At 40.7% G+C, this 12,485-nt stretch overlaps 1 protein-coding gene across 1 annotated transcript; it reads left to right on the top strand.

Moving 5' to 3' along the window:
* Positions 1 to 1,879: 1,879 nt before the first annotated feature.
* LOC310960847 (stonustoxin subunit beta-like) lies at positions 1,880 to 5,713 on the top strand. Its single transcript, XM_083932674.1, has 5 exons — positions 1,880 to 2,039; positions 4,062 to 4,094; positions 4,196 to 4,258; positions 4,368 to 4,510; positions 4,817 to 5,713. Exons 1-5 carry the CDS (start codon positions 1,991 to 1,993, stop codon positions 5,243 to 5,245), a joined length of 717 nt encoding a protein of 238 aa, XP_083788800.1. The 5' UTR covers positions 1,880 to 1,990; the 3' UTR covers positions 5,246 to 5,713.
* Positions 5,714 to 12,485: the final 6,772 nt, after the last annotated feature.

Here is a 12,485-nt window from a genome sequence, read left to right as displayed (position 1 = left end):
CTCGTCTGTCAGAGTGTTTTGAAAGTCTGTTGCCCCTGGTTTCTGATCGTCCTTGGAGATTGGAGGACCTCAATCACACGCAAACCTGTCACCCACACTCCCCTCTTTTATTTGAAATAAATCCCATTGGGCGTCGGTGAACAGTTCTGTCACTATAGCTCCTGGTATTTACTGTTTAGTATGTCAGTTGCACCGCAATAACTGCTGCAGTCAGTCATCTGCTTGGGCAGGCAGGAACACAAGAAGGTCGGGGCAGCCTTGACTAGAAGTTTTGGCAGTGTGCCGGAGCAGTAAACACCTGAGACAGCCAGCTCTCAGCGGGTGAACATATCACAGGGACGGGTTTACGAACAGCCACATGCTTTTTCTTTTAATCCAGGCCATGGGCATAGAGGCACTTGTCATGTTAAATGGTCGACGAGATAGCGGCGGTCAAGAGCATAGCTAAGCCTGGTATGATGAACTTGAGTACCTCCAGTCAAGTGAATTGCAGCCTCTTTTTTTTTTTTTTTAGGTTAGTAGGTTATTACAGTGAGGTTGTACTGGGTTATATTTGTATATACAGTAAGTATTTGGCCTTGCTTGTTGAGTACCCTTAATGTTATGCTTATAATATATTATGTCCTGTTTGCACAGTGTTGTTTTAATTGCTAAATTCAAATTCATTTGTTGGATTTTGTGTGGGAAAATCCCCTAACCAGGGGTAGGCAATTCCGGTCCTGGAGAGCCACTGTCCTGCATGTTTTAGGTTTCTCTCTGCTCTAACACACCTGATTGTAATGATTTGCTCGTTATCAAGCAGCTGAAGCTTGTCAAAGTTTGATCATTGTTAGACTCAGGTGTGTTAGGGTAGGGAGGAACCTAAAACATGCAGGACAGTGGCTCTCCAGGACCGGAATTGCCTACCCCTGCCCTAAATGTTTGTTGCCCTATGTTTTATTGTGAAATTAATTCAATTACCTTTTTTCTTATTAAAAAAAAGTCAAGCGTACAAAGGTTGTGCATGAATGTGATCCCTTTAGTAATAAAATTATGATTTCAGTGTTTTCATGTTTATTTTAATGGTCGCAAAAAAAATCTTTCCTGATACGATATTTCTACATAATCCAGTTTAACCTTTAACAAAACTGCATATGTACTTGATTGAGTTATATATACAGTTGTATTAATCAAAGCTTGACCAAAAAAAACTGTTTTAATGTAGTGATTTAAGTTCTTCAATGTAAGAATAGGACAAATAGGTACAGAAGATGCAGGTTATAAAAATGTTGCTGTAAAGAAAGTATCCCTACTTTACCACATTACATTGATAATACTCAAATCAATGTTACATATTCATACATGTTACGTTATGTAACACAGTTGCACCTGTTGGACCTGACAATGAGGTCAAACACCAGGAACACCAGATTTAAGTCTTTGCAGCTCCCTTCTCGGAATTTGCATGTGTGTGTGTGTGTGTGTGTGTGTGTGTGTGTGTGTGTGTGTGTGTGTGTGTGTGTGTTTGTGTGTGTGTGTGTGTGTGTGTGTGTGTGTGTGTGTGTGTGTGTGTGTGTGTGACTGACTGACTTTGCATACGGTACAGCAATCACCCCATCCACCATCAACGCATCGATGCTGTGACTGTGAAAGAGATCAGCAGTAGGGATATAGAGGGTTGGGGTGTGGTTTACTTGGTATGGGGGTGGGGGGGTGGGTCCTACACACATTGAAGCATCTCCCAAACCTTTTTAAGGAAAATCACACAAACAGATTAATTACAAGCCTCTTGACTCCCCCTACTTTCGATTGGAAAGTGTGATCTCACGCTCATGTCCACATCACCAGCTCTCAATCCTTCACCTCTGTCCTGCATTAAAAAAAGTATATAAGACTGGCGTTAAGCTGTCATGCAGTGAAGACAACAGAGGCTCATCGCACTCAGAGAAACCACTGACATCAGGGCTGAAACAGGCTCGCTAAAACAGGCTCGCTGCAGCAGACGGTACAGATGCCTGCCACCAACAGAATCCTTTCTGACACTACAATGTCAGATAAAGGTGAACTTTATTTTCTGCATTTCACAGAATGATTGATTTAGTATTTAGGAATATAATATTATTTATGACATCCATCTAAATGTTTCAAGGTTCTTTTCCTTTTCTGTTAAATTAAGGCTTGAAATAACGTTATAAGCATAAGCCTATATTATTTGGCATCTTGTATTTTTTTGCATTTTATACAGAAATCATGATCAGCAACGTTTTAAATGTACTGATGCAATAACCCCATCCTGTCTGTGTCTGCAGCAGTTGTTTTTATTATCCTCTGAGGCATATTCTGAGGGAATCGGTCACTAGAGTTAATGTAGAAAATGCAGAAAGCTCAATATTTCACCGGTCGATTTCATGCTTGTCATTATGAGGGGCGTATAATGGCTTTACTGTCTGGGGATAAGTGTCTGCAAGTGTCAACATCATCTGCATTAAAAAAAGATATAACGCATGCTGCATGTATCAATGTTGTGTGTATAACAGTCTTAAAAATGGTTGAGCAGGATTGTAGCTCATCTATGTCAGCCGAGGACAACAGACTCATACATATATACTGTATGTAACATAAGTTACAGAGGAATAGAGTCTCCCAAATGTTTTGCAGTTGCTGTTGTTTAAAATACTGTAATTATTAGTTTTTTTATTTAAAAATGATAATAATCCTGAATCTTCAGTTGTTATTTTTTTATTTAAATAAGAAATGTACTTCCTTACATATTTTAAATTGACAATATATGATCGAAACAGATGAAGTGATGAGTTAATTATCATCAAAAAACATTCATACAAATCCTGTCACTCGACTAACAAGCCCGTATAGATTGCCCACAGAGGAGTTTGTGTATGGTGTCATGTTGTAATGAGGCAGGACAAAGCGGTTATTTTCATCACCTTGTGCTATATCCAGACAGGTGGCTTAACATTCTCGCACGGTCTCTCTCAGATTCCAGTCAACAGAGGGATAAATATCAGCTCATTTGGGCATGACGTACATACAGGGTGGTGTAAAAATAGCCGTTAAATTTGACAAGTTAGACACACAAACCGTTTGTCTTGAGGTTTATCGTGCCGTATAAAACCTGCAATGTCGAGTTTGAACTCATTTTCCTAACATTTACACATTTTGCTATGTTTTCAAAAACGGCATCAGTGTCCTGAGCTGATGCTTGCTATGTGAATGACAACGACAGTTTATTTTGGAGATGGTGTTACTTGTTGGTATAAATAAAAAACATTACTTGTGTCATTTGACGATGACATCTTAATGCTGTGTGGATTAACTGTGTCCTGATTTTGATCTCCATCTTTAACAACAAACTGGAAAGTGCATGCTTATGACAGTATAAGTTACAAAATTGGCACCTGGGCTGAGCCTGTTATATAACTGTAATTTATCAATTATTACTTCAAAGAAAGTTTTTACATAACACTGCTGCCTGTAATCGACTTTAATTTGAAATCTAAATGCTTATTTATTTTCTGTCTTTATTATAAGCTCATTTTATCCGGAAGATATTATTGAGTTTAGGGATTATGTCTTACAATAGCTTTTAGCCTCACATGAACTCTACCGCAAAGCAGCTGCTCTTTATTTGAGACTGAATTAAAATGCATTTGTCACTTTCTGAATGCCTTTGCCACAGCGGCCTTAACTCAACTCTTGGTTGTTATTTCATTAAAAGAATGTTGGATCTACATCCCCAACTTAGCAGCTCATGTCCCGTCTTATCTGTTAAATTGCTTTGAGCTCCGGTGCGACTGAAGCCAACCCCTGCAGATTGTGAGGTGTCTTGTTAATACCAACTCCTTGGCATGAATCAACCACTGGCTCCAGAAAGCATGAGGTTGCTGATGTGATGATCTGACAGAGGCAGATGGTTTTCCAAGTATTCAGCCATTTTGCACTTATCACCTGTTGAGACTTGACACAGACTGGACACATATTGCTGCGTATAGCATTTATAACAGCTGAGCACATTTACTTTAGGTTGTTCCGCTGAAAACACAGTTTTGTTTTTGTTTTTGCAGCGAAAAAAGGCAAAACCGGAAATGTACCCAAAGGTAAGACAGTCACTTTATTACAGGCTTTTCTAAATGCAGATTTAAAAGTCTTATCCATCTCCAGTTACCCTGTCCATGTCTGACCCTCTGTCATTCCTCAGTGAAGATCCCTGCCTACGAGCCAAATATCCCTGAACCTAAATGCAGAGCTGATCTCATCAAACGTAAGATTCGTTTTTGTTTTTTCACAATTTGGTCCAAACCTGATTTTCCATTGAATCGTAATTTCTTTCCTTTTTTTCCCTTTTGATTGCTTGTTTGTGTTTTTATCAGACTGGTTCAAGGTTACCCTGGATAACAAGACGGCCAATAAGATGCTGTGGATCGCAGGGGATGGTGCCAAGGTGGCCCGTATGACTGATGATGTCAAGTGTCCCGTCTTGGATAGACAAGAACGATATGAGTATTCTCCACAGGTACAGTGTGAAGATGCAGTTAGATTATTTTGGTTTGAAATTCATTTCTTGATGTTCAAAATGATGTAAAATTAGACGAGAGTACCGTTAAATTGTCCAGAGTGTGATGTGATTTTAAAACCCAGGCAACCGTATTATGAACCAGAGGGCTGTCCCACTGTGTTTATTTTAATCCTGAGGCAACCGGTTTGGCATTGCAACCAGGAGAAAGCAATGCTGCTCTGAATTCTCCACGGTGGCAGCTGTAATAAATCACAGGTTATGTTGGATCGCTTCTAAATTACATTCCCATCCACGTTCCAAAAGGTTCTTTGCAAAGAAGGCATCCTGGGCTTCCGAGGCTACTGGGAAGTGGAATTCTCGGGCTGGGTCGTGGTCGGGGTGGCGTACGAACGAGCAGGAAGGAGGAACACCGATGGATCCTGCGGCCTGGGAGAAAACGAGGAATCCTGGGCTATTGGCTGGTCTGGCTCCAGCTATCAAGCCTGGCACAATGCCAATGTTGTAGATATCCATGATATCCCCAAGTACTCCACGATTGGTGTATACCTTGACCAGCCTGCTGGTATCCTAAATTTCTACGGTGTGGAGGAGGTGAAGGAGGGAGAGGAGAGCACAGGAGTAAAGGAGGTTAATATTTTGCAGGAGATCAGGAGCCCCTTTGAGCAGAATATGATACCAGGTTTCTGGCTGGGGCCGCAGTCGCATTGTTTGATTGTAAAGCAGGAGGAATAAAGCTCTGAATCAGCATTATATAAAAGTTAACGATTATGAGAATGAGAGTAAATCAAACCCTTTTGTGTTAAAGCTACAATTTAGGCAGCTTTAAAGACAGAATGACACACACATGGTCATGTTAACGTGTATAAATCCTACATGCATTATATCATGATTAAAACATTAATGTAACTGAGATATATTCCTTATATACAACATCTCTGAGGTACATAGAATACTTAAATTTGCATGTTTTAAATAAAAGGCAAAGAAGTGCAATTAGATAGGGGTTCAGCTGGGATTTACATTCAACCTTCCACTCTTCTGGACTTTCCTGAAACCACTGGACCACTCAAGGTTTATACTGATGTGTTTATACGTATTTTTATTCCTCTACTGTTATTATTTGCTAAGAATGTAAAAAGTCACCTAGTTTGGTATTAATGTATGCAGAATGTAAAGTTTAAATAAATAATAAAAGACTGAGTGAGACACATTTTGTCCTGGTTTGTTAATCCGAATATAAACGCAAGAGAATTACCTCAAAATTACGCAAAAAGCACTTCGGCAGATGGACTTAATGGCCATCCTTTATCAGTGAACTGATAACTGATGTTTGACATACTGAAGTGTATAAGCTCACATTCTCATTTCCTTAAAGTGTAATGCCAGCGCAAAATAATCTCATGGTCTTTTTCTGCACTTACAAAAGCCATCAAGACAGTTTTTTTCGTGTATAAACTATAATAGGGAAATCCAGGAGGGTATTCAGGACAGTAGCATAATAACAGTCCGTACACCTAAAACAAAGCACCAACTATGTAGTTAGCAAACCCGGAATTTATTGAAAGAGTGCTTTGAAAGACTTAGCAACTGGCCTACCAGCTCCTCTCTTGGTAAAATCAATTCAAGTCCAATGCAATCCAAAAGGAAGAAGCCCATTGATGCTTTTTGTGTTGGGATACATGCTAGTGCAGACGTTTGGTGTCATTCTGAGCAGTATCGGTGGTTAAAAATTAGTTTTAATGCCTTCACCGTAATGCCCCGAGCTAATCAGTGTTAGCCACGTCAGGCTGTTAGCGACTCTACAAGATTTCTCCATTAATAGTTCATACACGAAAAAAACTGTCTTGATGTATGTAAGTGCCGACAAAGACCATGGGATGATTTTGCGCCGGAATTACACTTTAAGGTGGACTCTTACCTAGTAGGAATTCCAGCATAGATGGATTATGTGTGCCATTGATCTGTCACATCGTTTGTGTAGTTTGACTGAGGTGTCATTGTTTATATGACTCTGCTTCTGCTTATATTGACAGCACTGACAAGACCAGGCTGTGTATCTTCATGGTCACAGTCTACAGTTGCAGGGGTCTCAAATATCTTCTCTCGCTTATACATACATCCACTTGACCGCTGCTGACCACCCGTTCCATCCCCCCCCTCCCCCGGCCTCAAAAAGTAGGGTATAAAAGTCAAGTGGAAGACGAAGCCTTCATACTTTTACTTTTGGATCAATGAAAGCATTTTTAAAGCATCTAAAGTGGATTATTAGGACACAGCCTCAAGATGCCACTCGGACCCAATTCTGCAGTAATCCTCTCAGAGACCAACAAACCAGGTAACAACACGTTTGTAAAAAATCTAAATTCCATTCACATTCAAAATGAATACATTTGCATTGAAACAAGCGATGAATAGGTCAATGGTGTATCTGCAGGGACAGTTGGTGACAGATGTGCCTTGTCTGGTCAAACACTGGATTTTGGCTTTTGTTAACTCAGTTTCAGTATGTCACACATTTTATTAGGTGGACTGAGTAAGACATGGGTGTCAAAAAATGAGACATACTGTTTGTTGGAAACACCTACACATACATTTGAGTTATTTAAGACCTTTAAATACAGTGCATGCAATAGTTTTCCACAATGCAGGCACAGTATAATGTTTGGAAAAAACTCAAAGATCACTCATTGAATTAGCCAACTTAGCCCATTGCAAAAGACAGTGCAAGATTTTCAGAATAAGCTGTCAACTGTAAACTACAATTTTCAATTAATGTACAATATTAGAATTGAATAATTGGTCTCAAGGTTTAGGAATAACTAAGATTTTGTATTTTTAATTTTTTTTAAATCCCATAATGCCAACATTCCTCACCGAGTATAGCGTTTCAGCATTTTTAGAGTGCAGTGTCATGTGTTTCTGTGAGACATGATACGACTCTTTACATCCTTGCATTTTAACCTTTGACCTTAACCTTTTTAGGGAGGAAAAATAAATCCAAGAAGAATGAGAAGACAACTGCAGGTAATGGACTGGATTTATGCATTCACACTCTATGAAGTGAGCATTCGTTTATATTTAAACCAATTTCCTCGCCTTACAGAAAAAGTTCCCATTTATGTGCCGGACATCCCAGAGCCAACGAGCAGAACTGAGCTTATGAAGTGTATGAGCCAGTCTTTTTTTTTTTTTAAATGATAATTTAATGTTCAGTAATATTTCCAGGATTTAACAACAACAGCAACAAAAACAAGGGAAAAAAAACGTTTTATTTTCTCCTATAGACTGGATGCATTTGTCTTTGGATGATAAGACCGCCAACAAGCTGTTGTGGATTTCTGACAATGGGTCGAAGGTGTGCCGTAGAACTGAGGAGGTCTGTCCTGTCCTGGACAGACCAGAGAGATATGAGTACTCTCCACAGGTAAGTCAGAAAATAATACACACAGACTTTCTTGTGGAGAAACAAATCCTTTTTCATATTGCTTCTTCTCTGCATTTCTTCAAAGGTGGTGTGCAAAGAGGGTATTTGGAACATAAGGGCTTACTGGGAGGTGCAGTACTCTGGATGGGTAGTAATTGGTGCCGCCTATGAAGGAGCTGGAAGGAGGGCAAACTCTGGGCCGAGCGGTCTTGGAGAAAATGAGGAGTCCTGGGGTCTGTGCTGGTCAGGAACATGTTACCAGATCTGGTACAACGGAATGAACAAAGACATAAACAATGTCCCAAACTACTCCACAATTGGAGTTTACATCGACCAACCCGCAGGGATCATAAGCTTTTACGTCGTGATCGGCGAGGGGACAGAGAGGGAGGTTAAGCTGTTGCAGAAAATTAAGACTTCTATTGAGAAGAAGATTCTTCCAGGTTTCTGGATGGGAATTCAATCATCATGCACGATACTGAGACCAGAATGAAACGCTAAAGTTAAAAAGTTATCTATAGCATCAGATTGAATATGTATGAATATTCATGGGTGTTAAGTGTTTCTGACTTTGTGAAATCTGAAATAAAGAATGGACTGTATTCCCCAAAGCAATTTCATTCAAAAGCAACTGGACTTGGTTATTTGTCTAGGAAGACGTTTCACCTCTCATCCAAGAGGCTTCATCAGTTAATTTACGCATTGGACCAGGCTGGGACTGGTCCAACTAACTGGTGGGCTGCATTGTAAATTGGAGATAAGTGGTGTCTCAGACTTCTCCTCTGTTCAGCACTGGTTTCTCTACTTTTACATAGATGGCTTATTTTACTCCTCTTTCAAACCATCTGTCCTCTCTGTCCAGGATGTGGACATTGTTGTCCTCAAAGGAGTGGGCTTTCTCCTTGAGATGTAAGTGAACAGCAGAGTCCAGGCCTGAGGAGTTAGCTCTCCTGTGTTGGGCCATGCGTTTATGCAGTGGTTGTTTTGTTTCTCCAATGCAGAGATCTTTGCATTCCCCGTTGCATTGGACAGCATACTATAAGTGAATGTGTATATACAATTACTTTCTAATAAAAAATATTATTCCCCCTTGTCATGTTTGTAATTTTTGAATGCAAGAATTCGATCTGATCATATTTTAAATGACCCCTGTTATGCTAATTTTCAGATTCATACTTGTATTTTGGGTTTCTAATAAAACACGTTTACATGCTTTAAATTCCGAATCACAGGATTTTTCTCACTGTCTGTCTGAATATACCTGTATTCACCCTCTGTCTGAAACGCTTTGATTTAGTGCCTGTCTCTTTCAAAAGCCAAGTCTGCTCTGATTGGTCAGTGTTTTACAGTCTTCCCCATCTGTACTCAGGGCATCGTCGTTGCAGCAGGGGAATGACTGTAAAGGAACTGTAGCGGCACTTTATACCTACAAAGAGTGTAGTTGGGACATCACAACTATACAGAAGTCCCAACGGCTCGATTAAAGACACAGTTTGTGAATACATGCTGCGCCTTTCTCTACTGATTAAACGTCTAAGTTTGATGTCTAAGTTTAACACCTTTGCAAAACATTGAGTTTAAGTTTTATTAGGTTTGTTATAGAGATGAAAGCAACAAAATCAAATGAATTTAATGCACATGTTCTACAATAAGCCATTAAAAATGTAAACAAGCACTTGACCTTATTTACGGCTGAAGATGAGGTTGCACACATAGTGTTAAGTGCTCACTACATCAATCCTCTCTGGGTTTGGCTGAGCACAGAAGGAGTGAGAATCACCCCCCGTGGACTAAAGTGACTCAGTTTGACATGCGAGAGGCTCCAGCCTGAAGATCACTTTCCTACTTTGACAGGTGGGACTTAAATCCTGCTTTCGTCACCAAGCATGGGCTTTATGGGAACTAGAAGTGGGGCAAAACACACAACGTTAAAACCCCTGGATGTTTCTATAATACATGCAAGTGATGTATGCACTTTAACTGCTTTCATTTCTATCATATACTGTAGAACGAAGGTGGTGTGCGGCTGACACAACTTGGGAAAGGATATAGAACATGTATATTACTGTATGTTATGCTTTACTGCTATGGTTCACTTCCAATGCTTTTCATAGCGACAATATTGGCCACAGCAGACAGCTGCTTTTGTAAAAAATGTTATTTTTAATGTTATTATTCTATATTGTAGTATGTTATATGTTGTTTAATATGTCTAACAGTGTATCACAACGAACTTAAGTATAACCATAAATGCACTAAATTACCACGATGAGCATTTGCATTTTTTATACCTTTTTTAAAAGCACACTTAGGTACAATTTACAATACACTTACAATAAATCCCCAAAGCAATTTCAGTCAAAAGCAACTGGACTTGGTTATTTGTCTAGGAAGACGTTTCACCTCTCATCCAAGAGGCTTCATCAGTTCATGTACGCATCTAACCAGGCTGGAACTGGTTCAACTGGTGTGGAGATCCAGGTATTTAACCTCTCATAAGGCCGATGATGCCACTGGAACCCTTTGTGCTCCAAGTGCCAACGACCATCGTTAGAGTGGCAGTTGTTTGTGGGAAGTTGGTCTCGACTTCGTTAGTGCACTATTGAGTCTTAGAGCGTACTCACACTGTCCTTCCGGACCGCGACCCGGACTTTAGGGTACTTGTCCCCTCTCCCTCTCCCCCCCGCGCCCCAGCCCCGTTTGTACTCACACTGCCAGGGCCGGCCAATGCTTCTTGCTGTCCATACGCCATCACGCCGTAACACATCACACGCATTGATCGCGTGTGTGTGGCTTTGTTTACAAATCTTTCCACAGACCTCTGAGTTTTTGTGCGTCTTGTCGACTGTTTTTGAATATTTTCATCAACCAAATCTGCAGTAAACACTCCACCTCCGCACCACACCAACGTGAAACTTTCACCGCCATTGTTGTTGTTGTTAAATGTCCGCGCATGGTCCGTCCTTCTATTTACATGTCCGAACAGGCGGACATAACGCTACTGCCGTAGGGCTCGTGCTCGTGCTCGCACACGTGCGCACGCCCAAGCTCGTACATGTGCAAACGGCTCCGCTAAAGCCCACCTCTTTCAAGCGGGCCGTGGAGGGCCAGCTGGCCGCAGTTGTGCGCGGAGCGGGTGCACTCACACTGCTTAAAGGTACTAGGCTTTAGCTGAAAAAACGGTTTTGGCCCCGGCCAGAAGGACAGTGTGAGTAGGCCCTTAACGACAGTTGTTGGAGTCACTGGAGGCCATTTGTGAACAGTCGTTCTTTGAGGTTAGATTGTTGACTGAAATTGCTTTGGGGATAACCATGACCTGGACAAATGAGAACATTCACAGATTTACGATAAAGTAAATTTCATAATATGTTCATTAAAGTACCTCTAAGGGCGCACTCACACTGTCCTTCCGCACCGCGCCCCATGCTTTAGGGTACTTGTCCCCCCTCCCTCTCCCCCCTCGCCCCAGCCCCGTTTGTACTCACACTGCCTGGGCCTCACGCAAATGCTTCTTGCTGTCCATACGTCATCACGCCATAACACGTCACACGCATTGATCGCGTGTGTGTGGCTTTGTTAACAAATCTTTCCACAGACCTCGGAGTTTTTGTGCGTCTTGTCCGACTGTTTTTGAATATTTTCATCGACCAGAATCTGCAGTAAACACTCCACCTCGCATCACACCAACGTAAACCTTTCACTGCCATTGTTGTTGTTGTTAAATGTACGCGCATGGTCCCTCGTTCTATTTTCTATGTCTGAACAGGCGCACATACCGCTACCGCCGTAGGCCTCATGCTCGTGCTCGTACACGTGCCCACGCTCGTGCTCGTACATGTGCAAACGGCTCTACAAAAGCCCACCTCTTTCAAGCGGGCCGTGGATGGCCCGCTGTCCGCAGTTATGCGCGGAACGGGTGCACTCACACTGCTTAAACGTACTAGGCTTTAGCTGAAAAAACGGTTCTGGCCCGGTACAGAAGGACAGTGTGAGTGCGCCCTAAGTATTGCAGAATTATGTATTTTTAGCACATTATGATTAACTTAATGAAATCTATTTCAAAGTAAACTTTTTAGAAATATATGTTAAATATACTTTAAGCACAATAAGAAAAGGATAATTTTGATAACTTGTGTATGCACTAGAGTTCTACTTTTTAGCCTAACTTTTTAACCTAAAATTACATGGGTCATTTTTTGCCCACTCCTTTAAATTTGGGGTAAAAGTACAAAAAAATAATTTTCATATAAAGTAAATCAGGGCGCCTATATAAACATTTGAATGCTGGAAACCAAAACCCATGTTGACCATGTAGGGAAGGTATTTGAGGACCAATCTCAAATAGAGCCATTCTGAGTGCATATTTCCAAGGGGATACTTGATGAGCCTTTCACAGCTCATAAATAGATATTAAATACACTTTACACAATTTAAAAATAATTTGTTTCAGTAACGTTTAAAATAAACAAATACGTAGCTACATAACTGTGCATATATATTTAACTGCCGAAGAACACCTGTGATCATAGACATCTAAGTATGATTGAT

This window comes from Echiichthys vipera (assembly GCF_963691815.1).
Source record: "Echiichthys vipera genome assembly, chromosome: 18".
NCBI classification, from domain to species: domain Eukaryota; kingdom Metazoa; phylum Chordata; class Actinopteri; order Perciformes; family Trachinidae; genus Echiichthys; species Echiichthys vipera.
The sequence above is the reverse complement of the archived record's forward strand: the minus strand, read 5'-3'. Positions and strand labels throughout refer to the sequence as shown.